Genomic DNA, 22,745 nt, shown 5'->3' on the forward strand with positions numbered 1-22,745 from the left:
CAATCTTGAAATGACTACTTGTAAGACAGCAGGTAACCAACTTCTGGACCAATTCGTTGAGAAAGATTGTCTCATTCAATGAGAAAGAGAAGAGATTGCTCAACAGTGTGGGCTAAACAGTGGAGTAGAATGAAGCATGGGATGACTGAAACGATGTAGCAATGCTGCAACAGCAAAAAGTTTAGCTATGCTCAAATTGAGCAGCTCAATGCTAACTGCATCGACTCCTTGCCGGCATAGATCTGCTTAAATAAGTAGTGCTTGGTCTCCGTAGGGGGAAATAGCTGGAAAGTGAGTAGGATGACATTGCAGAAAGACCGGACATGATAGTAACAGGTGTTATATTGAGTGTGGTGCATTGTGACATACTCAGGATGTAGAGGATCGGGTGAATGGGAGCACTCCGAGAAGTAGGCGTTACAACATGCACTGATCGGTATGAGCAGAATAGTGTAGGGTACCAGTAGTCATACACCACGATCGAACTACTCCAGAAGTTATATTTTAATTGACACTAGAACCTTTCTAGTGTCAATTAAAATATAGCACTCTGCGTGAAATCCAAACCCGACAGTTGCTTCGACAGCAGCAACCAGGGGCCTATTTCACAAGCGTCCTTAGATTAGGACGTCTTTACGTATAGGATTTTAACCTTAGGACGTCCTCACCTAACTAAGGCTATTTCACAAGATTTTCCTTACCTAACGTTAGGATCCTATACTTAAAGACGTCCTTACCTAACGTAAGGATGTGCTAACTGAGGATATTAGGACTCCTAACGACAATTAAACACAACGTAAAATATTATACAGCTACGAATCGAACCTGGATCGGTCGAACAACAGCCGCAAACTCTACCACCCCACCATTTCATACATGATATAAACTAAATAAGAATCCGACAAAGATAGTGCCACAAGGCGCCATTCAGCAGATTTAACAGATAAAACCTCTTTTATTATCAACTGATACGCGTAATGAATGATCCAGTAATGGACCATTATGGATCTTAACGTCTTAACGTCGTATGGAGGGGTCTTGTAGTAAAAAAAGGCTTGACTCTACCGAAGATTAGCATTTGTAAGGAGTTTCATACGAAGTTTATAAGCTTCAGATAAGTATCGAACTTGGTAAAGAGTTTTGATAATAGTTGTAAGATTTTTGTGCAAGTTACAAATTAATTTAAAAATGTGCTCGCAGAGTTTCGAACCAACGACTGTTTGGCGGAACGTAGCGAGTCGTCTTGTACACCTTTAACGTTAGGATGGTCGGTAAAGTACCCCCCCGAGGTACTTTACCATTAGGATGAAAATTTTCTTAAAAATATAGCTTGTGAAAGCCGAGCGTCCTAACAGGCTGTTTTTCAGGATAAAGGCATCCTAATATCCTGAATCCTAACGGTAAGGATCCTAATGTCCTAAAGTCCTAACCCAACCTAAGGAAAGTGCCCTTGTGAACGCCATTTATCCTTAAATTGCATCCTAATGGGTTAAAATCCTAACATTAGGATGCTTGTGAAATAGGCCCCGGATCTACCTATCAGTAGATATCTGAACTGTGTGTAAGATTGCACGAAAAGTGTTCGGCGACACAAGCGACACTGTGTCGCCTATTCATCTTCGATGGCCCTTGCTACTCGCAAGGTAACGGTTATTGCGGCAATAATATTGCCCTATATTGCATCCACTTACGCCGACACTGTCGGCGGGAGCCTGTCGGCCCGACAGGCTCCCGGTGCGACAGCCTGCGGCAACCGCTATGATCTTGCACTCCAACAGACCTTGCACTCTCTAGCTCTCCAATAGGCTGCTAGCATGGCACTCTCACTGTGGCAGTATAATAGTGTCATCATGATAGTGCCGTGTTATGAAATATCTTACTAAGGTAATTACATCAATTACGCACTTTTCCCTGCGCTTATCATTAACAATTCAACAGCAATTCAAGTTTGAATTTCAAAATGGCCCATAACTATTTCAAACTTTGAAATAGTTGTGGGCCATTTTGACATCTCGGCACTTTTGATGAATTATCGGATCACAAAGTTGCTGAGTTTAGGATAGTTGCCGTGGATTTTGGCATCTGGACACTTTCACAATATTGAGAAGTCGCAGGGTTGCTGAGTTTGAAATAATCATTGAGTCTTTCAACATCTCGGCACTTTTAGCAATTATTCAGAATAGCCTACTCCCATAGATCGTTCCTGCCGTCATGACGTTGCTGTGTTATGGAATTCTCGAAGTAATTACACCAATTCCGCACTTTCTTCCGCGCTCATCAGTAACAGTTCAGCAACAATACACTCCTCAACACCTCAGAGATTTACAATTCAGCACTTTAATTAAAGTGCTGAAAACTTCGAAGGTGCTGTATCATATTATTGCCACGAAAATTTTCACTTTCCAGCACAGTGCTCAATTGTTGAATATTTTACGCTTCCAACACTTTGGCACTAAAGTGCTGAGATTAAAAGTGCTGAATTGTGTTACCTTCTTTAAATAGAAGGGTTCTTATCAACTTTCGGGATACGGCCGTGGCTGGCCATGTTGTAATATTGTCCCTAGAGCTCCTTGACGGTATTCTATTGGACGGCAAGCCGCCAGAGACCCCCCAGTAACAAGGGATGAGGTGGGTGGGTTGAGTTCAAGTTGATCTGGCTTCAAAGGAAGGCCAGAAGGCTGTCGGGAGGTTGGCTCTACGTGCAGCGGATCGGGAATCGCTCTACACTTTATTAATCATCGACGATTGGCCCCGGATTACGAGTCCGAAATCGAAAAGAAACGGACTATCAGTGACCTATTCGAGATGGTACGAGTGACTCAGAGATGAACTTCATCTCTGCCATTGAGGTTGGGAGCATTGAGATCTAGGCTCAACGTCAACTGCCTCACAGGTGACGCGAGGATTGGGACTTTCTAGCGACCGCTCGGGTCGACCGTCGACTCGATCACTTAAGTCCAGAATCAGAGTTTCCCGATCAATTTGGCATTATTAGCGTTATCGCTAGCCCCGTTTGGAAGTTCGTGCTCAGTGTGATGAGAGAGTCCCATGGGCATTTACGTCGTGAAGGTCTCCATCCGATTCATTGCTCGATAGTCAGACGGCTAGAGACAGAACGTGGTGTACTGGTGGTCAGTGCGGTACTGCACTCCGCGTCTGACAGTCTATTCATGGGAACACTCAATAGTGAACTCTACTGTGTGCCCAATAGAGGCGCCCAGAAGGGGCCAATACGCATTGCTCGGGGGCTAAGCTGCTGTGATGGCTTGTGGGAGCTATCCGGTCGGGGTCTCATTCGGGTATTCTCCAGTACTCAAGGAAGATGCTGTGATCAAGCACTTATCGCGGCAATTCAACGCTGTTTTCAACTCATCCCCCATACCGCCCGATCATCATACCCATGTTTGTCCCATGCAGAGTAACTGAGTTAAGTTACACGGTGACAGCAACGCTTCTTCGGAGGTTATCATTCATTTAGCGTATTAACTACTGTAGTTAGGTTCTGACCAACCCTCAACCTTTTCTCATTTTTCCGATCTACAATTGCCTGGTGCGATGGAGACTAGATACTCTTGATTGTTCCCATCCGGGCCTCATATAACGCTCGTTAGGTTTATGTGAGAGAGTATTGTATTGGCGAGTATAACATGGGGACTGACGACGGAATTTTACCGCTGATTCAGTCCGGTCGAATAGAGTTGTACAGCGCTGATCCGAATAGGTCAAGATATGAACATAGGGAGGGTACCGAGCTCATTAGATTAGCAATGTGTAGGGCATTCGAATCATTTGAAAGACCGTTAGCCAGAAAACCGGCCGGGTTGAAAAAAATCCCTTGCGAGGTAGCGCGGGATAACTTTTCGAAATACACGTAGCGGTTCTATTTTCTCGATGAGAAGTGAGCTGCTCCACGAAGTTCGAAAGCTCTGAAAATTTCTGATCTAATATGTTCAGTACAAACCCTATATTCGCATTTTTAACTATTTAGATCGGCTCTGGACAACTCATTTTGACCGGAATGTATTGTCTTACACTCGTATAACACGAATCAGAGCTTCGCACAACGGTCCGATATCGCGGTGAGGGAGCCTTGACCTGGTCCTTGATCACATGTGCGTCGAGGAAACTGTCTGTATTCTACTCATGGTCCGCAAGGGCACTCTCCTTATCTCAACGGTGAGTCACACTCGTTAACAAATACTGGATCTTCAGGTGTACTGGAGACCGGTGATACTCTCTCGCGGATATTCCGTCTTGATTCGTCAATGTCAGTCAGAGTTATGCTCGCAATTAACTCTAGTTATCACTCCAATTCAAGGCACATATCACTTGTGTAGAAAAAATGTCTACGTCAATGTCATCTTGTCAATGTGTAAGACATTGACGAGTAGAATGGGACGAAGCCGGTGAAGTAGATCGTACCGAAGTCACCAAGACTTAGTAATCCGAGACGAATGAAATGCCTAAGTCGGATGCTGTACAGTACTCTCCATTGAAGAGTCTCCAATATAAATCACTGTCGTATGCTCTACAAAATAGAGATTGTGTTACACATCGTCATCAGAGGACTAAGTAATGGTATGAGTAACCGCGGACAAAGCCACCGGAATAGAACTGTAGCAATAGCGTTAAGCAGCTAAACATTAGCCAACACTGTCGACAGGCATTTGGCCTTGGAAGTTCAATTACAACTAGTGATGGAAATAGGAGGCGAATGGTACTGAGAGTATAATCAATTTACTGGATAGCCATTACTGTGTGTAGAATCAGGCGACAACGAAATGCAAATACGAGGTATCAGCAAGTACAACAGGTATGGGTAAATTCGAGGTGCTTATCCTGTTAGTACACCAGTTCGTGATGATTCTAAACGAGTCTCCATTCGTCGGGTTATAAAATGGTCCTACACAACATGAGGGTTCCTACAAGTCCACAGACTCAACTTCTTCCTTACCGGTCGTCCGTTACTCAATCCACGCTCAACATGCTCGTGCTTTCTATGACGACTCGATCTAGTTCTGGACGAATGTCTGCGATGACCTCTCGATCCTGCGAAGATACCGAAATGAGATCTAAGCATAACTGGGAGTATAACCTTGATATGTGGTCGAGAAGGGATGACGAGTACAATGCTCGACATGAGGATCACTATAATGATGATAGCGTCGACGAGCCGAGTGGGGTACGTGTGGAGACCTATGAGTTGTTGTGGTTTATAGGGAAACATGATAAATCAGTTATTTACCTCCAAGTAATGCTCCTTGTTCCCCATAGACTGCTAGGCTCCGATTGCGGCATGGTGGATACACCTGAGGGGTGATCATAATAGGCAGAACCCAGGGTTAGCCGCAAGCTACCAGTAGGAGGTGAGATAAGCTCGCCTGAAGTACGACTATCTTGACCTGTTTTGGTTGCCTCTGCAATTGAGAGAGGTCTTACTTCCCGACCTGGGGCATTTTTCGACCGACTGCCAGTGCAGCCCATATGATACAACAGGAAGAAGCGCAAACAATCGAAGCCTTAACTGGACTTCAATGAACTGCCTTAACCCCAATAATCCTCCTGTTTAACAAGACATAACATTGGCCACAGAGCTCTCCACTACCAGTATGCGGGCTCACTAGCACCAAGGCCACACCTTTCCCCACTCACAGTACCCAAATTGCCCCACGGTGTTCAACAAATCGGTCTCAAACATACGCAGGAATTGATTGTTTACATAACTACTAAAGTTATATCGGTGCGATCTATCTCTAGAAGCCTCACTAATGCTAGATAGATCAAATGAGCAAGTGTTACACAGGCATGGGGAAAATATCCCTGCCGCGACCAGTCTTCCTGCACTTTGCACAACCGTTTTCTTCGCACGCGTACGTGAGGTGAACGTCTCATAGTCATGCCGTGCCGGAGAGACGAGGGCGGGAAGCTATGTCGAAGTAGATTCACATCTCTCTATACCTTTCAGAAATCTTTTTGGCGGATTAGGCTACCGATTCAGCGGATAGGGAAGTCACCTTCGCGGATAGGGACATCAAATTGATGTCATCAATTTAGCGATGAGAGTCGAACAGGGAAATCAATTTCGCGAATAAAGACGTCGATTTCATGATTAAGGAATGCAATTTCACAAACAAGGACATCAATTTCGGGTTAGAGTTCCATGTACATGCAGATATTTCAAGCCATTAACAGTGCTTTTAATCGTACGTACCGCGGAATTTCGAGTTAATTTCCAGGGATCACCGCGATTCAAAAAACGTCAAGAAACGACGAAAATACAGGACGTGACTCACGGGCCCCGTGACACTTCTTGCGGCGTAATTATGGACCGCCGCAATGACCGGTTTGTACTTTTCGGATTTTGTCGTTCTTGCTTGGATTTTGTACATCACCCGTGGAATGCGCCCTCCTCGCAGCGGTCGCCGAACTCCAAACTGCGCATCCTGGGCGGGCGTTCATCTTGAACGTTATTTACCATAGCCAATGCAGCTTGTTTCATTTCCACATCTTCGTCTCGTCGGCGAAGTCATCCTTGAGCTCTCTATCTAGTTGCATATCAATGACCCTTGCAGTCTATCACAGGTTATGGGGTATGACCGAACAGTTTGCCGCCCGCAAGAAGTAGTCTCAACCCCCCTTCCAGCGATCTTGCCACTACCCTTTGTCAGATGGGGCTGGAGACAAGTCTATCATCGCATGCTGCCCTTCCAAATAGCCTTCTACCCTAGTTTGATGTGGTAGGTGTTGCTCACCCACTCGTGATGCAGACAAGCATTTCCCCCAGGTATCTCTTCGGCTGGTTCGATGATCCGTACAAGGAAGCAATGACACTCGGGATTTGGAACGTGTCAAAACGCTCACTGTAGGGTCCCTTTGGCTTACGCATATAACTTCTGATGCCATTTTCAGATACTTTTGGGATCCTTTACGTTCAGGCGGCGACAAGGGCTGGTATGTTGCGGGCACGTGTGAGATGGCGATGTCTCATTATTCAGGTATCCCTAGTTGGCTCTACCGCTACCGGACAACGTGTTGTTGGTTACCACGTTATGATGATACTTTTGTTTTTGCCCATCGATTGTTGAGTTCTGTGCAGGGTGGAAGCATCGATTGTTACAACCCCATATCACTCTCAGACGCAACGTTTAATGCAAAAGTATTCCGTCGAAATTCGGGTTTCAAGTATGCGAATAAGTTCTTGGCGATCACGCGTATTTCCGCGGAATTGTTAGGCCTTTGCAACCCTACCGTCCAAATTGTATGCTGTACAAGTTTATGGTGGCATGTGTCCCGATCTTAGCGTTGTTATTTCCCAACGGCTTTGGAGACTTCAGGAAGGTATATGCGTCTTGAGGGGAGTGAGTCTATAAGGCTAAATGGTTGGATCGAACCGGATACCTTCCAGATGCTGAGCAACATCCTTCTCGTGTTGAGCTGGTAGCAGATGAGGAATGCAGCACCTGAGAAACTACCCCGCAAGAGAATGACCAAGTCTCGTCACAGCAGCAGCAGGACCCCACCGCAGTAATTGCGACAAGGTCGAATCGCGCCTTCAAGATTCAGTCAATGCCAGGATTCGTCCGTGCGGAAGCCGATGATCGTGTCCATCCTCACATTGCTCATTTCGATTCCAGCTCTGGTAGGAAGTATGATGAGAATTAGCAGTGATATTTACATCGCTCCGCCATTTTCAGCTTGGCGCCTGATGTTGGCCCGTGCTCGTGTTTGGTCTATTGGGCCTCGCGAGCACAGCGGGATTGAACGGTTTCTCACATACTTTAACCTTCGGGCTCAACCTCGCCATCTTCACCAATCTCTGTCAATTTGTCTATGCTGGAACGAAGAGTCGGAGGAAACACATAAAGCCTCATGTGCGGAAATGGGGTCCCTTCTATTGCGTCCTCATTGCCACCATCGGGGTTATGATGGACCTCACTCGACATGTCCTTATTGACTCCAACAACTGGTTCATGACCGACGGTAAGTGGTGGTCTAATTGCCGTTTGTTGAGAACTCACGACCAAGACTCTTGTCATCTGTGGAAGCAGTAGATCATTCGGTGAAAAGCTCACGACACGTTCGCTTTGGAATTCAATACACTCGGATTCAGAGGGTCGGGCTCGAGCACATGGTTGATGTGTTTGCTCAGTCGCCAATGGGGACAGAGTGAAGTTCAACTTCGACGGTTGCAAGTACAGAATCGAACGAGTTGAAGGAACCCCTGGCGAGTGTGCTGACATTGGTCGTGGGCCTCTACAAGTTACTGAGGAAAACGCCCTGGGCGTGAGTGCTCCAATGTAAGGCATCGTCAACCAGCACTCAGCACTCGCTGAGGATCAATCAGGTACAACCCTGACGGCTCCTATTCCTTCTATGGGATATGGTTCACTCTAGTGGCGACATGGACGGGCTTCCTGATGATGTTTATTGGCATCCTTTGGTACACCGACCTCCCCCACAAGTTGGCCCTGCAGTGGCGACAGGTCTTTGGTGATAGGAGCAGCAACCGTGAACCTTTACTACCATGAAAAGCATCAATTCTGTTGGCGGATGACGAATGACTCGCCGGCGGTAAACTCTGTCTGTCGGCGCGGACATGTCAGACGTCTTGAGCAATCGTTGTAGTGATGCAGATTTTTTAATCGTCTAGAATGCCATTGTTGTGTTCATGCTTGAGTCAGTTATACAGTGAGTATGGTAGGTGTAGAATTACGAATAGCTCCCTATGGCAATGTTCGTCCCAAGACTAGAACACGATAACAAAAATACAAGAGAAGAGTTACAGACGTATTAAAGTACAGCGATCAGTTGGACTTGTCGTCATCATCATCATCAGTCCAACCTCCGATGTCCTCGAGTCGCACTACCCGCCGTACCTTTCTTGGAGGCTGCCTTACTTCAACTACAGACTCCTCCGACACCGACACACTCTCGGTCGTTTTGTCACTTTCTGTATCGGATTCGCTCGTGTCATTGAACAGTATCTGTCCCTTCTCTGGCGCCAGACTAGCAGCCTTTAACCCAGTGGTTACTACGTCCGCCCGAACCTTAGCCTTCAATCGCCTATCCAGCTTCGCTCGTGCGTCTATAAATCCCCTCCCTTGTCCTAGTAAGCCACTCACCAGCAACAGGCTCTGACCATTCCGCTCACCCGAGCATATGGTGAGGTAAGCGTTGTCGAAGGCTTGTATAACGTGAGGGTAGTCGAATGTGCCACGGCCGAGGTCGATAGAGGAATCTTCGGGACTTTCGATGCTGATAACCCATGATGGATTCTCTCGGGGGAAGAGGCTAGCCTGTTTAGCAGACCCATTCGGTGGACGTAAGCCGAGCTTCTTATAGTTCATATCGTTGGAGTAGAGACGGAAGAATTCGAACAGGAGGTGACCGAGTGAAGCCTTACGCCAATGTTCAGGACTTCTCGCACCTAATTAATTCGACCTCCCAGATACAACAATGGTAGAGCATTCACATAACAATCAAATGGTCCAAAGTTCTATTCCCGCATCCTCCCTATTACCATCGCTCAAATGTAATCCACATAGTAGCATCGTAAACAGCATGAAACTGCCGATGCCCCCTTTGTACGGCTCGCTCAAGCCTCGTATGGACAGAAACAGTTTAAGGAACTGCGAGGAGGAAGCCGATAACGCCTACCATAAAGAGACCCCCATTACCATCAAAAGAGGCTTCAGTTGAGGCATTTTCTGGCAATTGGCTACCACCCATTCTCCGCTCTTCGTGACAACTCCTTGCAGCCCAAAAGCCACGTCCACCGAAAAGCCGCTACGACGGTCGATGAACTTCACTATTGGCACTCGAGCGGTGTCGATAACGTGAATATGAGTGGCGATTTTAGACACATGAAGAGCCTTAGCGAACTGATTCATGAGTAACTTTAGATTCTCCCGAACATGGTTCGGTCCTGGCAAACGCTGAATCGCCAGATCGATATCACCATCAGGTAGATTCAAACCGGTCCAGCTAGAGCCAAACTCCACTACAACAGCCTCTGGCCACAGTGCGTTGGTGATGGCCCTCACGTCGAGAACGATCTTACGGCGCTCCTCCTTCTCTTGAGGTGTCGCGTCGAGCCACTTACCAAAGGCGACCAATTCCGAGTGTAAAGCCAGCATTGTAGGAAGGCTCGGATCGGGGGTCTTCCACGGCGCACCACCACCCTGCTCGAATTTATCGGCCGAGACGTAGTCAGGCGCGACGTCAGGAAATGAGGATTCGGAGGACGGTCGAGTGGACCGACGCCGCTCAGCTAATGCATGACGGAAATTGTCGTTGAAGACGATCTGAAGTTCATCGTCAAGTCAACGTCACTGCGCCACGAAATTACTACCTGTTTCTGCTGCCGCTTCAGATCGGCCTCCAGTACAGGATCGTGGAGCAAGTCATCGATAGAGGCCATCATCGTGCCAGGTATCAAGGAATTCAACAACAAGGCGTGCGAGAGGAGGAGGAGCTCGAATGGCGCATGATAAATCTCGCTCGCCCGAAATTAAGTCCCCACCCATCATCGATGGAATTTGTTGTTGATTTCAATTGACGATGATGTATGCATGCTGGTTGATGACGCTTGTCCGGTCGAGACATGTGACCGGCCCTTGCCTGCGGTCTTATTTGCTTAGTACCCTCATAGAGGGGTATAAGTTTAGGTATGACGTGCAAGTTCCCCAGTGACTATCGAACGAAAGAGTTAAACACGTAGAGACACCGTGATGGCTCCTGGCCCCGAAGGGGAAGAAAAGGCAGTAGAAAAAACAACACAGTTTACAGCCGTTCAATGGTTCAGCAAATGGCCTCCTCGCTATCATCGCTTATTATTCCTTGTCGACGATCGGAATAGGATATCCCTCAGCCTCGAGGCATGCTTAATGCCCTGTAAACGGTCCAGAGTGAATCTATCTATCTGGCTGCCAATACTAGCTCGACACTCCGGGACCACCGTAGCGAGGAGGAAGATGCACTGGAGGGCCTGAGAGGATGGCAGCGTGGTAGAGCAACTGCTGCCTGTCATGAGTTCATCACCTGTTCCGTTGCCGCATCTTCCTGTTCGAACTTGTGCGTTCGCAGTACTGATGTAAGCACGCTAAGGCCTCCATCGATCGCCAGGAAATCCCGACATAACTGGGAAAATAATTCCGAAAATTTCCTGTGTGAAAATCACCCACCTTGCTATCGTTGGTCATGAGTGTCAATAGAAGCCCGCAGGCATTCTTACAGATCTGCCGATCGTCCACTGAGTATCGGGCTAAGACCTGGACCAAGCTGGGCAGGAGGGCCGAGCCTGAGGGGACAATTTCGTGGCGCAGTGACGCTGACGATTACCTCCAGTGAGGATCGGATTGTCATGGGAATCCTCATTAAGAGATATGTTCCACATCGCGCCAAGCATTGCCCTCACTTCCTGCTGCATTTCCACCGATAGAGGGCATCTCGTAGAGGACTTCAACAACTAATGTGGCGGAAGTGTGGTATGCACGCATGCACATCATCATCGAGTCTCCTACCTCCTCCAGTTTGTCCGGCATACATGAGAAGGCCTTGAAAATAGTAGCCTTAGTGAGCAGAGGATTTCGAGGAAGAGCCGACGAGTCCCACGAAAAAGACACCACTTCCATCGTCTGAACAGAGGTCCCTGGTTCGATCCCTGCATCCGACATCATCCCCTACCTTGGCGAACGCTGATGCAACCATAGCGTCACTCGAAGCCGCTACTTCCTCTAAAGTCGTCCTGGCAGCCTCCGCCTCCTCCCTACTACTACATGACGGCACCGCGTAACGACAGTGGCTCGAGAGGTACTCCAATCGGGCTACCAGACCTGAGAAGGAGGAGGAGGCTAATCTAGACTAGACCCGAGGATAGATGAATCCTCACCTGTACTGCTATTGATTTCTGATAGTCTACTATCGTCCAGATCTAATCGTGAGGTGGCCGCCTCAGCTGGGGAATGCATTATAGTATTCTCATCATCATCATCACTGCCATACTCCTCCATAAGTCTATGGAAGGAGCGTGCAGGGGTATAACCCTGGCAACCATAGGCTTTACTACGGGATGACCTGTTGCTGCACAATCCAACAATACCATAATGAGGACTGACCCCTACTTGACCACCCGACTAGTCGAGGTCCTCTGAGTGCGGCTGATGGAGGAGGCAGGGGAGGAAGAGTCCAACTGCTGCTGCTGCTGTCGGTATTGTCGTCCATTACGGCCTCCTGGCATGAGGGTGCGAGAGCGTTGAGAGTAGACCGAGCCTGTCGACTCCAACCGAGAAGACTGGTACTGAGAGAAGACCCCACTAGGCTCATCTACCACCACACCTCCCTACCATCGCCTCCTCCTCCTTCGTCTTGGCTTTGATCAGGTTCTGCACGAATAAGAGGATATCCTCCCTATCTCGAGTACGGACGAAATCTGGCAAATCCTTGAGGATCCCCTCCACATCCTCCTCCCCATCAGCAGGGGCGGCCTTCGAGACCTCCTCCTCCGCTGTCTACATACAACAGGTGTCTCCCCAATACCTCCTCTACCTTACCTTCTTGACCAACTCCTCCAGCTGCCTTTGCTGATCCTTTACCCTCCCCCTCAACTCCGCATTAGCCTCCTTCTGTGTTTCCAACACTGTAGTCACCTCCTCCAGCTTAGCCTCCAACCGAGCAATGGTCTCTGAGCTTTCCTTAGATAACTTCTCGAAGGCTTGGCTCCCCTCGGACCTGTCAGGAAGGCTCTACTGAAGCCCCCAAGGTGAAGGAGGAGGCCTACATGCGTTCCTCTAAGGATTGTATCCTCCTGCTATGGTCTACTATCCTGGCACGATATGGACGGTCCAGCGATGGAAGGGGAGAATGAACTGGGGAAAAACATCACAGTTCCGGAACGATTCACCCAATTCTCACCCGGTGAGGGTGGCGGTCGCAAGGCACCACCTTCGTGACTGCTACCGATATGTGGCAGCAACAGCAGGTCTACGAGGGAACAAAAATGTGAAACAAGAATCGCTTCGCTCCGCCCCATACCAGCCGACATACTCCTCTGTCTACGGGAGTCTTCCTCCTCCTCCTCCCTCCCCCAAGGAGCTCTCGTTGCCACTATACTTGCCGTCTCCGCCACGTGTGGGACAGCTGCTGTTGGGTGTTCCTCTACATCAACAACACATACCATAAATCGATCATATCATAACCATCATCATCATCTCACCTATAGACTCTCCCAGATCACCACTACTCATCGAGGACTTCCTCCTCCCACCCTCAGAAGACCCCCTGGACGGGGCCTTAGGCGGCAAGGAGGACGACGACGACGGCACAAGAGCGGGAGAGGGCGCCTCAACCGCTGGAAATGAGGACATCATAATAGTCGGGCAGGGGCAGGTCCCCTCACCTGGTGAAGGCTCATGCTCTTCCCCTCCATCGTTCGTGTCGGGCTTCTCATCGGACTCGGCAGCTTTCTCTCCCAAAATCTCCTCAAAAAAGTCGATAGAAGTAGATCGTTTGGGTTCTTCACTGCCCGTTAAAACTATCAAGAGTCCATACCACTCCTCCGCCAACACCCCCCAACCACATACCTCCCTCCCCCTGTTCGTCCACCCCAGCCTTCTCCTCGACTGCCTCCTCAACAATGCCTAAGAGGACCCTCATTTCCCAACCCATGAATACCACCCTACAACTACTACCCTGGTCCTCTGAGACTTCATCTCTCTCCACTACTGGACTCTCCTCCTCCCCTCCCTCGGGGGATGCCGCGACGACCTCCTCCTCCTCGTCGTCGTCGTGATGGACCTCCACCACAGGGACAACTAAGAGCACAACCTACAGCCGCCTCCCTCCTCCCCTCCCTTAACCCTACCTCCCCCCTCCTTAGGACTTCCAACCCTCGTCTCGATGGGCAGGGTCGGTGAGGGAGGATCCCCACTACCATCATCGCGTTGAGTGGTATCGTCCGTATGTGTACAACCTATATATGTCCATACCTCAACCTAAGACCCTCCTCCTCCTACCTTCCTCCTGCTCCGTGGGCGTCACCACCATCCAGTCGCCTCCCTGCTCTCCCCACTCATCATGCGATAACAGTCCTCCCCATCCAACGTCCTCTCCCAATCCAACCCCCACCGGACTGACCGACTGAAAACGTTACAATAAAAAACGCTTCGCTCCGCCCACTGTAATATTATAACCTTCAAAGGGGACGCTGAAGCCGCCGCCTTCTCACTCGAAAACACCGCTGGGCTCTCGGGGACTTCCGCCTCCCTTTCCCGCAGTACTCCAGCGTCTTCTACCCCAACCCGTCTCTCCTCAGTTGTCCATGCGGATTCCCCCAATAGATCGTCATAGTCAAGCTCAACAGTGGGTGTCGAGACCGGCTCCTGACCCCATGTGGGGGCCTCCCAGACTTCCTCCGCCGTAGACTTCTCTTCCTCAATCTTGCTCTCTTGCATTTCCTCAACGCTACTACCTCCAGGAGTTGACAAAGGAGAGGTTCCGATACCATTGCTGACCGGTGGTGAGGGAGGTAGGACAGACTGTTTTGGAATTGGGGATTCCTGAAGATCCTCAAACTTGCGCACGCGGAAGATTTCACTAATCTCCCATAAGTACTTCCATTTCCCCTCCATCCAACTGACCAGTAGCCGCTAAGGGAGTCTGAGAGCTCTCTACCTGAACACGGCCCTGTATGATCATTCCGTCACGCGCCACAAAATTCCACCTGCCGTTCGTCCTCCACAGCGGAACGCATCGGGAGGGCCTAAGACCATCTCTACCACGCATAACTTCACAATATCATTTCTGTCAATGTCGCCCTCGTACACGGTCATCAACACGGAAAACGCAACGAGACGCCCAGCATAGCCCTTCGAAAATGGGCGATGCACTCCCCGCCGAAATCGATACTAAATTCGGACAGAATTTTTATGCAACTTTCCCAGCCTCAATTCCTCGTGCCCTCGGCCAACTACTCACGTCCGTAACTGCAGTATCTACCGGTTGCTCCTCCTCCTGCTTGGTTTCCGCTTCGACACTCTCTGGCAATACTGGGCTCGTTGTAAGCTGGGAAACACAATTTTACTACACCCACCAACGTTACCTCTACTACTACTACCTCTTTGGTGCTTTCAGGTGGTATCGGCATTGACACGGCGGTACCCTCCTCCTCCTCTCCCGAGGGCTTCTCTTCCGTCAGGACCGGGGGACCAGGTAGTAGACCTATACTGAGGGTGGAGGGGATGCAAGATGAGGTTAATACCTCCGAAGGGGTTGGGGGCCGGTAGGAGGTGTGGTGGACCCTTCTTGGGTGATGTCGACTTTGCGGTGGAGCCGCCACTCATACTGGTGAATGGGTCGACGAAACGAGATCGAGCTGAGATGCAGAAATAGCTACTACTGTTACTACTACTGTTACTACTACTACTACTACTACTACTACTACTACTACTACTACTACTACTACTACTACTACTACTACTACTACTACTACCACTACTACTACTACTACCACTACTACTACTACCACTACTTTTACTACTACTACTACTACTACTACTACTACTACTACTACTACTACTACTACTACTACTACTACTACTACTACTACTACTACCACTACTAGTACTACTAGTACTACTACTACTACTACTACTACTACTACCACTACTAGTACTACTAGTACTACTACTACTACTACCACTACTACTACTACTACTACTACTACGTGTCGGACGCACGGTGTAAACCGGTACGAAAGCTCCTAGGAATAAATCCTAACAGCTTTCAGATCAACATTGCGGCACGAGGCAAGCAATGAGATCAATACATCCTTTTCATGTACCCAGTAAAGGGCCTCCTAAAACACGCCTCACGATATGCATAGTACTGATACTAGCAACTCGCTGGCATGTTTTGATGTCCACACCCACAAGCAGCGCATTTTTCAGCACCCTAGGGAGAGACTTCGACACTGCACCCGTCACACCTATCACTATAGGCACTATCTTAATTGAAAACCCCGGATATAACACAGCCAACTCTTGGAGTAAGGCCTGATATTTCGACCTTTTCTCCTCTTCTTTACGCAACACTGAGAGGTCAGCACATACAGCGACCTCTCCAACAATAACAACTTTTCTTTCATTGAGTACACATACAATATCAGGTTTATAATGTTCAATCTTATTGGGAGTAGGGATTACTTGATCCCAAAAAAGACTACCACTGATATTACTGATACAAGGTGGTCTACAAGTCCACCAATGGTTCTCAAAATCGACATTCAACAAATCACAACAAGCTTTATAGACCAATCTGCATACACGGTTGTGACGATCTAGATATTCTGCACCAGCTAACGTGGAACACGACGATGCCACATGGTACAACGTCTCTTTCTCCTTCCCACAAAGTCGACATAGAGGATCTTGTGCCTGTACTGGGAAAGCATTAGTTGGAATAGCCAAGGTGCGGAACGCAAGTATATCACTCTCCAACTGAGGAGTGATATTAGCCGACCCAAACCAATTCAAAGAAGCTTCTAAGTCAAGACCATCACTCGCCAACGCCAAAATTTTGTTATACCACATTCCCGCGGCTGGCATTGCTCTAAATCTCGCCAATCGCAACTGCTTCAATTTCATGAATACATTATGCGGGAAATTACTATCATCATGAATTTGCAAACCTACTTTTATTTTATCCCTCCTCCTCAGAATTTTTCCCAGCGGATTAGTTTCGTTAATATTTGGTATTATACCACTAAGATGATTTGCTACATATTCTCCCATACTTATTGTGATTTTATTCCATGCGTCTTCAATGCTAATCAATCCCCTCCCCCCTTCATTCCTAGCAATATATAATAAATCAGTGCAAGAGTTATAATCATGCGCATGTGCCTGCCTAAGTTTGTTTCTTATTCTGGTGTCTAGTTCTGCTGCCTCTGATTTACTAAATAGACCAACTTGAATGGGATAATAAGCTACCGATATACACCACGAGTTGATGGCTTTTATAGTGTTATTCCCTGAGAGTTTAGTTTTAAGCACTCGTTGCACACGCCCAAGGATTATTCTTCCTGCATTCGCCTTGACCTCACTCTTTTCTGGTAGCATGTTCTGTGGTATTCCGAGATATGTGTATGTACCTCGATCACCTAGATATCTGATGCTCCTCAAACTTTCAGGAATTCTCTGTGGACATTCCGTTGATACCCCTCTACTAATATTCAGCCAAGCACATTTCTGTAGTCCAAATTTCAATCCCGCAAACTCTCCCACTTTCTGTGTACATTCTATTTGTGTTCCTAATTCCTTTGGGTTCCTCGCGAACAATTTTAAATCATCAACGAACAGAAGGTGGTCAATTCTACTACTCCTATGTCTCACATTTCCAAAATAATATCCAGCCTCTAACTGTTTTAACGCCTCTGAAATCGGTTGTGTGCCGATTATGAAAAGACATGGCGATAAAGAATCTCCCTGATAAATGCCTTTCCTTACCTCAACATTCCCTCCCTCTACCGCCACTCCATTGACATGGAGAGCTAGCTTCCAGTTTTCCATACATCTACTAATGAAATTGATAATATTCTCACCTACGCCGAATTCCTTGAGCCATATTTTAATCCAACTATGCGCTAACGAGTCATACGCCTTCGCAAAGTCTACCCACCCACATGCCAGGTTGTGATAAGAAGTTCGAACGTGGTGTGACACTGCATGATCAATCAACAGTTGATGGACACATCCACGTCTACCAGCACGACAACCTAACTGCTCCTTAGCGATAATGTCATTCATTTCGAGATGCGATGTGAGCTTTGTAGCTATGATACTAGTGAGAAATTTGTACATAGTGCATAGACAGGTAATTGGTCTGTAATCGCTAGCCCTTCTGCACCGGTTCTCCCTGAGCGGTTTCTCCAATAAATGTGTAGTTCCGTGATAGAACCAATCTGGAGGATCATGCTCTCCGGTTAGGATTTTCGTGAAGGCTACTGCTAGTTTTTCATGGATCCTAGGGAATAATTTGAACCAGTAAGTCTTCAGCTTATCAGGTCCCGCTGCCTTCCACGGGCGCGCTTTCCCGATTGCTTCCTTAACTTGTTCTTGCGATATCATAGTGAGTCCTAATGGACTAATGTTCTTCCTTCTCAACTTGTTACGATACTCGATATACCATGTTTCATTTTCAAATCCTGGTGTGTTTTGATAAGCCCATACATTTTTCCAGAATCTCCCTAACTCTTCCCCATTTACTGTTTCCTCCCCCTCATGTGTTTGGTCTTCACTGTGAGACAGATCTCTGTATAATTGCTTCTGGTCGGAGTTCATCAACCTCTCAAGCTTTGTTCTCTCCTCTTTAATATTCCACTTTCTCAGCTTGGCACTCACATTCTTGAGACTGAGTGTTAGTTTACCTTGCAGATTCAATAACGCCGATTTGGAGTGGCCATGTTTGTTTCTGAGCTCCTTAGTGATCATTTTCAGCCTCCTGCTAGGATTTTCATAATGCTGTAAATATGCAGTTATCCTGCCAAGATCCTTGCGTGTGGCTTTGAGTTTGCTTTCTAATCGACGTTTCGCTGGGAGTTTGCCCTTTTTCTTTTTCACTTGCTTGGTGCTCACTCCTTGTTCCGAAAGAAGTACCCTAGCGGCGGCGAATATTATGTGGTTAATCATTTCCGCCGTAGGTTCTTCTCCACATTCTTCTAACATTGCCTCTTCTATCACTCTGGCTCTTTCCTTGATCAGGTTCATCTTATCTTTCATGTCAGGCAATCTCTCTCTCTCTGATATAGAGAGATTTTTAACCACTCTCAGCTCTTCGCGAAAATTCGCGATGAGTCTCCTCTCAGGCTCTGTTCGTGGATCGTCCGGGCCTTTGGGTCTTCCACATTGCCGCCTCGGACCCTGTGGTTCACCCTGCCCCGGACTTTGCACTTGGGATAGCCTATCCTGCCAGTTCTCTTGGTTTCCATTCTGCGTTCTGTTCAATTCCTCTGCTTGACCCTGCTCGTTTGTGTTCTGCACAGCACATGCGCTCCTCTCGCTATCAATAATTCCACATGCATTGCGTTTTAATTCTGCATATTCCGGTGATCGAGATAATTTGTACAAGTACGATGCTAATTGCTCCCCCGTTTTCCCTACCAGACCACTCCTTTTCTCAAATTCTACCTTGAGAATACTCCCTTTACTACCCTTACAACACTCCCTATGTTTCTCCCAATGGGCTTCGGCTTCACACAAGGCTTGTTTATCAGCCAAGGACCATTGGTGCCTTGCAGTGGCGGGCCGAATTTCGGCAACGCCTCTGCTTCCATCCCTGCTCGCTGTCTCCTGCCTCTGTTGAGGGAGGGCCAATCCAAGTCGCTGCCTCTCGTCGGCGCGGCGGGTTCGGCGTGGAGACGGTGGCGAAGGCATTCAGCTTATGCCACACGATGAAAAAAGGAAACCTCTACTACTACTACTACTACTACTACTACTACTACTACTACTACTACTACTACTACTACTACTACTACTACTACTACCACTACTACTACCACTACTACTACTACCACTACTACTACTGCTACTACTACTACTACTACTACTACTACTACTACTACTACTACTACTACCACTACTACTACCACTACTACTACTACTACTACTACTACTACTACTACTACTACTACTACCACTACTACTACTACTACTACTACTACTACTACTACTACTACTACCACTACTACTACTACTACTACTACTACTACTACTACTACTACTACTACCTGCCCCAAGAGCAACTGGTCGTGTCATCTGAGCCATGAAGTCGTTGCTGCTGCTACTAGACGTCGAAGGGTCCGCTGCTGGGGTCTAGGAGATCGTCGATATTAATAAGAAGGGTTGGGTGCCGTCGAGACTTACTTCGCGCTTGGTGAAGGCCATAGGAGGCGGCTTCAACTCCTCGTCCTCTTCTAACTCATCTTCCTTACCTCGCTCTACCCATCGTTTACGTTGCTCATCATAGTACCTATGGATGATGGCACATTTTCCGACCTATTTCGTATCTTACGTGGTGAACCTAAAGATACTCTATTACATTGTATTGGCCCCACCCATGTGAGCCACCGTTGCCGGCTCCTCATCTTCCTCTGATGACGATTTCCCGCTCAGTCGAGCAAGCCAAGACGCCATAATAATATCAACAAACTAGGGTGATCAATGAAGGCGCTTCCGTCACGAATTTAATTGACATAAAACTGACCATCGTGGGATTCGAACCGGGGACCTCTCAATGTCTCTATTGATTCTGTGCTAGTTGCGTCTCAGGGCGATCTCAGTAGTGTATCACTTCAGCATCAGTAGGCTTTTTTAACTCTCATAATAATGCCACCAACTACTAGAAGGAACCGACACAGAGCCTCTGAAGGTCAACGTCGGGTGAACTCCTCCTCTACTGAGGACTCTAGGCAGTTCATAAGCTCCTCTAAAGAGCTCATAATACGACTCTTGATACCTACGGTGCCGATGCTGTTGGTATGGATATGGAAGATGTGGTTGAGGGAGTGGTGGCTATCTACAACCTTGGGGAACAACAAGGGGTTACCTCTCGAGGACAGGATGAGGCTCTCCTCTGTTGAGCTATCGGATGAATCTAAGGTCGATGGTGTCGTTACAGGAGGCTTGGCGTTACTATTAGCGGCAGTGTCGCCTTATATTATGCTGGCTATGCATTGGAATAAAACTGCTGATGATAAACTTAGGAAACCGTTCAGTAAGTTAGGCCACATGCGGACCTATTTTGTATCTTGTCCGCTCAACCTTAAGATTCCTCCTCTCAGTCCCCTATCCCTTCCTTCTAGCCGGCCTCATCGGTCTACAGTCCTCCATATTGTTGTCGAGCTCCACTGACGAGTTGGTCCATCGGCTGCTCATCTCCTCGGAGCCCCCAAGGGCCTTCGAACCTCTTTGGACCCCACCAGGAGCTCCGGAGTCCCTGCATTGGCCAACACACATACAAACGATGAGTGTTGTACTGGTCGGGAGGAATGAACATAAATACCTCTATCGTAACAGGTTACCTCTTCTACAGCTATGTAAGATTCAGTACAGGTACGGTGGACTCAATCATTAGGAATACCCCGAGTCGTCGATTAAAGGAGATCATCCTTGTTGATGATGGATCGATCCCCCCTATGGAACCTCTACTGGCCGACTATCGTGATAAGGTACTATCGATTGTCCTAGGGCAACGACGCCAAGTGGTACTGCCAGTCTCTGTGGTGGTGGATGCTGCTATAGGGTGTATATATATAGTCTGGGTGGATTTCGATCTGGTGTGGTATGCTTGTAGACCTACTTCGAATCTTGCTTAGGTGAGGCTTATTCGCCATGAGCAATCCCAAGGGCTCATCAGAGCTAGAATGGCCGGTGCCAATGCGGCTGTTGGTGATATGGTAATGTGGGGATGGCCGAGTGTTCTTCCGTGGATCCATCTGGTCTTTTCTATGCGGAAGTTTTCACCGCGCCACGAAATTCCTCTCAGGTGATGTTTTTGGATTGTCACGTGAAACCAGAGCCCGGGTGGGAGAGAGCGATGTTCAAGAATACGAATGAGAACTACAAGCGGCTGGTGGTGCCTCTCATACCCAAGCTGGATGGTGACACTTGGGAGGTGACTGGGGCCAATTAAGACGTTTATGTAACATGCGTTATATACTCCGAATTCGGACTTCTGAGGGAACGTTTTGAGGAGGTATATAGATCTTTTGCGGGCGTGTTGTTAAGGGAATTGAATGCTGTACCGCTCGGAAGAGCGAGTGAGATTATGTGTAGTTGTGGGGTGGAGGATTCGAAATTATAGTGGTGTAGGTCCTCGGTGATGAACCCGGTGTGAAGATGATGTTCGACTGGGGTCTGCAGTTCGATTGGTTCGAGGACGGCAATGATGAGGTGAGTATAAATATCGATCCCAGGATTCGAACCTGGGTCGATAGGATGGCAGTTGAGTGACAGACCTCGTTGAGCTGTTTAGGTTCCTGTTATGAGTGGTGGCCTTTATGCCATCACTAAGAAGTGGTGGCATGAATCTGGAGAATATGATTATAACATGCTCCTCTACGGCGCTGAGAACATCGAGCAGTCGGTAAGAAAATGGATCACAGCGGAGCGAAGCAGATTTTGTTTTCTGCCAGGTTCGTGTTTGGATGTGTGGTGGCGAAATAGTCGTTGCCCGGAATAGCCGAGTGGCGCATCTTTTCCGACCGAAGTTCCCCTATAAAGTTAACGACACCACAGTGTATGTGAACAAGATTCGTAATAATAGGAATTTCGTGGCGCGTGACGGATCGTTGATTGTCGGCAGGTACTGTGGAGGTATGGTTCGATGAGTGGAAAGACAGGTAAGCTGTGATTTTCGAACACGTATGAATTTGACAAATTATGGTAATATAAGATACTACCAAACTGATGAGCATGCGTACAAGGTTTTGGGCGGCATGGGAGATGTGACCAAGAGGAAGGCCCTGCGACAGGAGCTCAACTGCAAGTCCTTCAACTGGTTCCTCGATCGCTTCCAGGACGTGTTTAAGTCTAGGAACTTACTACCAATGGGTAATCGAAAGGTCTCGGGTTCGAACCCCACAGTGGATGTTTTTTGTTAGATTATAATACTTCCCGGAGTTTGGAGGCGTACGCTTATGAGTGATGGATTTCGTGGGCTCGAAAGTGTCGGAGCTAGCAGTTTCTCATATT

At 47.8% G+C, this 22,745-nt stretch overlaps 5 protein-coding genes across 5 annotated transcripts; 2 read left to right on the forward strand and 3 right to left on the reverse strand.

Annotated features, from left to right (window-relative positions):
* Window positions 1-4,834: 4,834 nt before the first annotated feature.
* Pmar_PMAR011663 (hypothetical protein) lies at window positions 4,835-5,484 on the reverse strand (the record flags this gene model as incomplete). The annotated part of the gene is made up of 4 exons (XM_002773773.1): window positions 4,835-4,903; window positions 4,955-5,049; window positions 5,246-5,309; window positions 5,440-5,484. The coding sequence occupies 4 exons, from the start codon at window positions 5,482-5,484 to the stop codon at window positions 4,835-4,837; spliced, it is 273 nt and encodes a 90-aa protein (XP_002773819.1).
* A 2,082-nt stretch (window positions 5,485-7,566) lies between these two features.
* Window positions 7,567-8,528, forward strand: Pmar_PMAR011664 (hypothetical protein; the record flags this gene model as incomplete). The annotated part of the gene is made up of 4 exons (XM_002773774.1): window positions 7,567-7,646; window positions 7,748-7,980; window positions 8,150-8,297; window positions 8,345-8,528. The coding sequence occupies 4 exons, from the start codon at window positions 7,567-7,569 to the stop codon at window positions 8,526-8,528; spliced, it is 645 nt and encodes a 214-aa protein (XP_002773820.1).
* A 527-nt stretch (window positions 8,529-9,055) lies between these two features.
* Pmar_PMAR011665 (TRF4/5 nucletotidyl transferase, putative) lies at window positions 9,056-10,425 on the reverse strand (the record flags this gene model as incomplete). The annotated part of the gene is made up of 5 exons (XM_002773775.1): window positions 10,352-10,425; window positions 9,678-10,304; window positions 9,521-9,629; window positions 9,123-9,427; window positions 9,056-9,085 (listed from the first exon to the last, which is right to left on the reverse strand). The coding sequence occupies exons 1-5, from the start codon at window positions 10,421-10,423 to the stop codon at window positions 9,056-9,058; spliced, it is 1,143 nt and encodes a 380-aa protein (XP_002773821.1). The 5' UTR covers window positions 10,424-10,425.
* A 397-nt stretch (window positions 10,426-10,822) lies between these two features.
* Window positions 10,823-20,186, reverse strand: Pmar_PMAR011666 (conserved hypothetical protein; the record flags this gene model as incomplete). Its single annotated transcript, XM_002773776.1, has 27 exons — window positions 10,823-10,987; window positions 11,041-11,139; window positions 11,184-11,299; window positions 11,341-11,467; window positions 11,523-11,636; window positions 11,686-11,834; window positions 11,891-12,075; window positions 12,123-12,298; window positions 12,345-12,509; window positions 12,552-12,729; window positions 13,057-13,153; window positions 13,397-13,531; window positions 13,581-13,637; window positions 13,689-13,811; window positions 13,862-13,969; window positions 14,013-14,136; window positions 14,611-14,670; window positions 14,720-14,758; window positions 14,974-15,060; window positions 15,113-15,216; window positions 15,257-15,370; window positions 15,884-16,001; window positions 17,502-19,053; window positions 19,182-19,431; window positions 19,781-19,865; window positions 19,917-20,022; window positions 20,092-20,186. 27 exons carry the CDS (start codon window positions 20,184-20,186, stop codon window positions 10,823-10,825), a joined length of 4,728 nt encoding a protein of 1,575 aa, XP_002773822.1.
* An 829-nt stretch (window positions 20,187-21,015) lies between these two features.
* Window positions 21,016-22,698, forward strand: Pmar_PMAR011667 (polypeptide N-acetylgalactosaminyltransferase 12, putative; the record flags this gene model as incomplete). The annotated part of the gene is made up of 10 exons (XM_002773777.1): window positions 21,016-21,061; window positions 21,105-21,220; window positions 21,368-21,448; window positions 21,538-21,666; window positions 21,864-21,944; window positions 22,027-22,137; window positions 22,187-22,307; window positions 22,357-22,393; window positions 22,447-22,604; window positions 22,655-22,698. The coding sequence occupies 10 exons, from the start codon at window positions 21,016-21,018 to the stop codon at window positions 22,696-22,698; spliced, it is 924 nt and encodes a 307-aa protein (XP_002773823.1).
* Between the last annotated feature and the right edge of the window lie 47 nt (window positions 22,699-22,745).

The sequence above is a fragment of the Perkinsus marinus genome (genome assembly GCF_000006405.1).
Source record: "Perkinsus marinus ATCC 50983 genomic scaffold scf_1104296958712, whole genome shotgun sequence".
Lineage (NCBI taxonomy): Eukaryota > Perkinsozoa > Perkinsida > Perkinsidae > Perkinsus > Perkinsus marinus.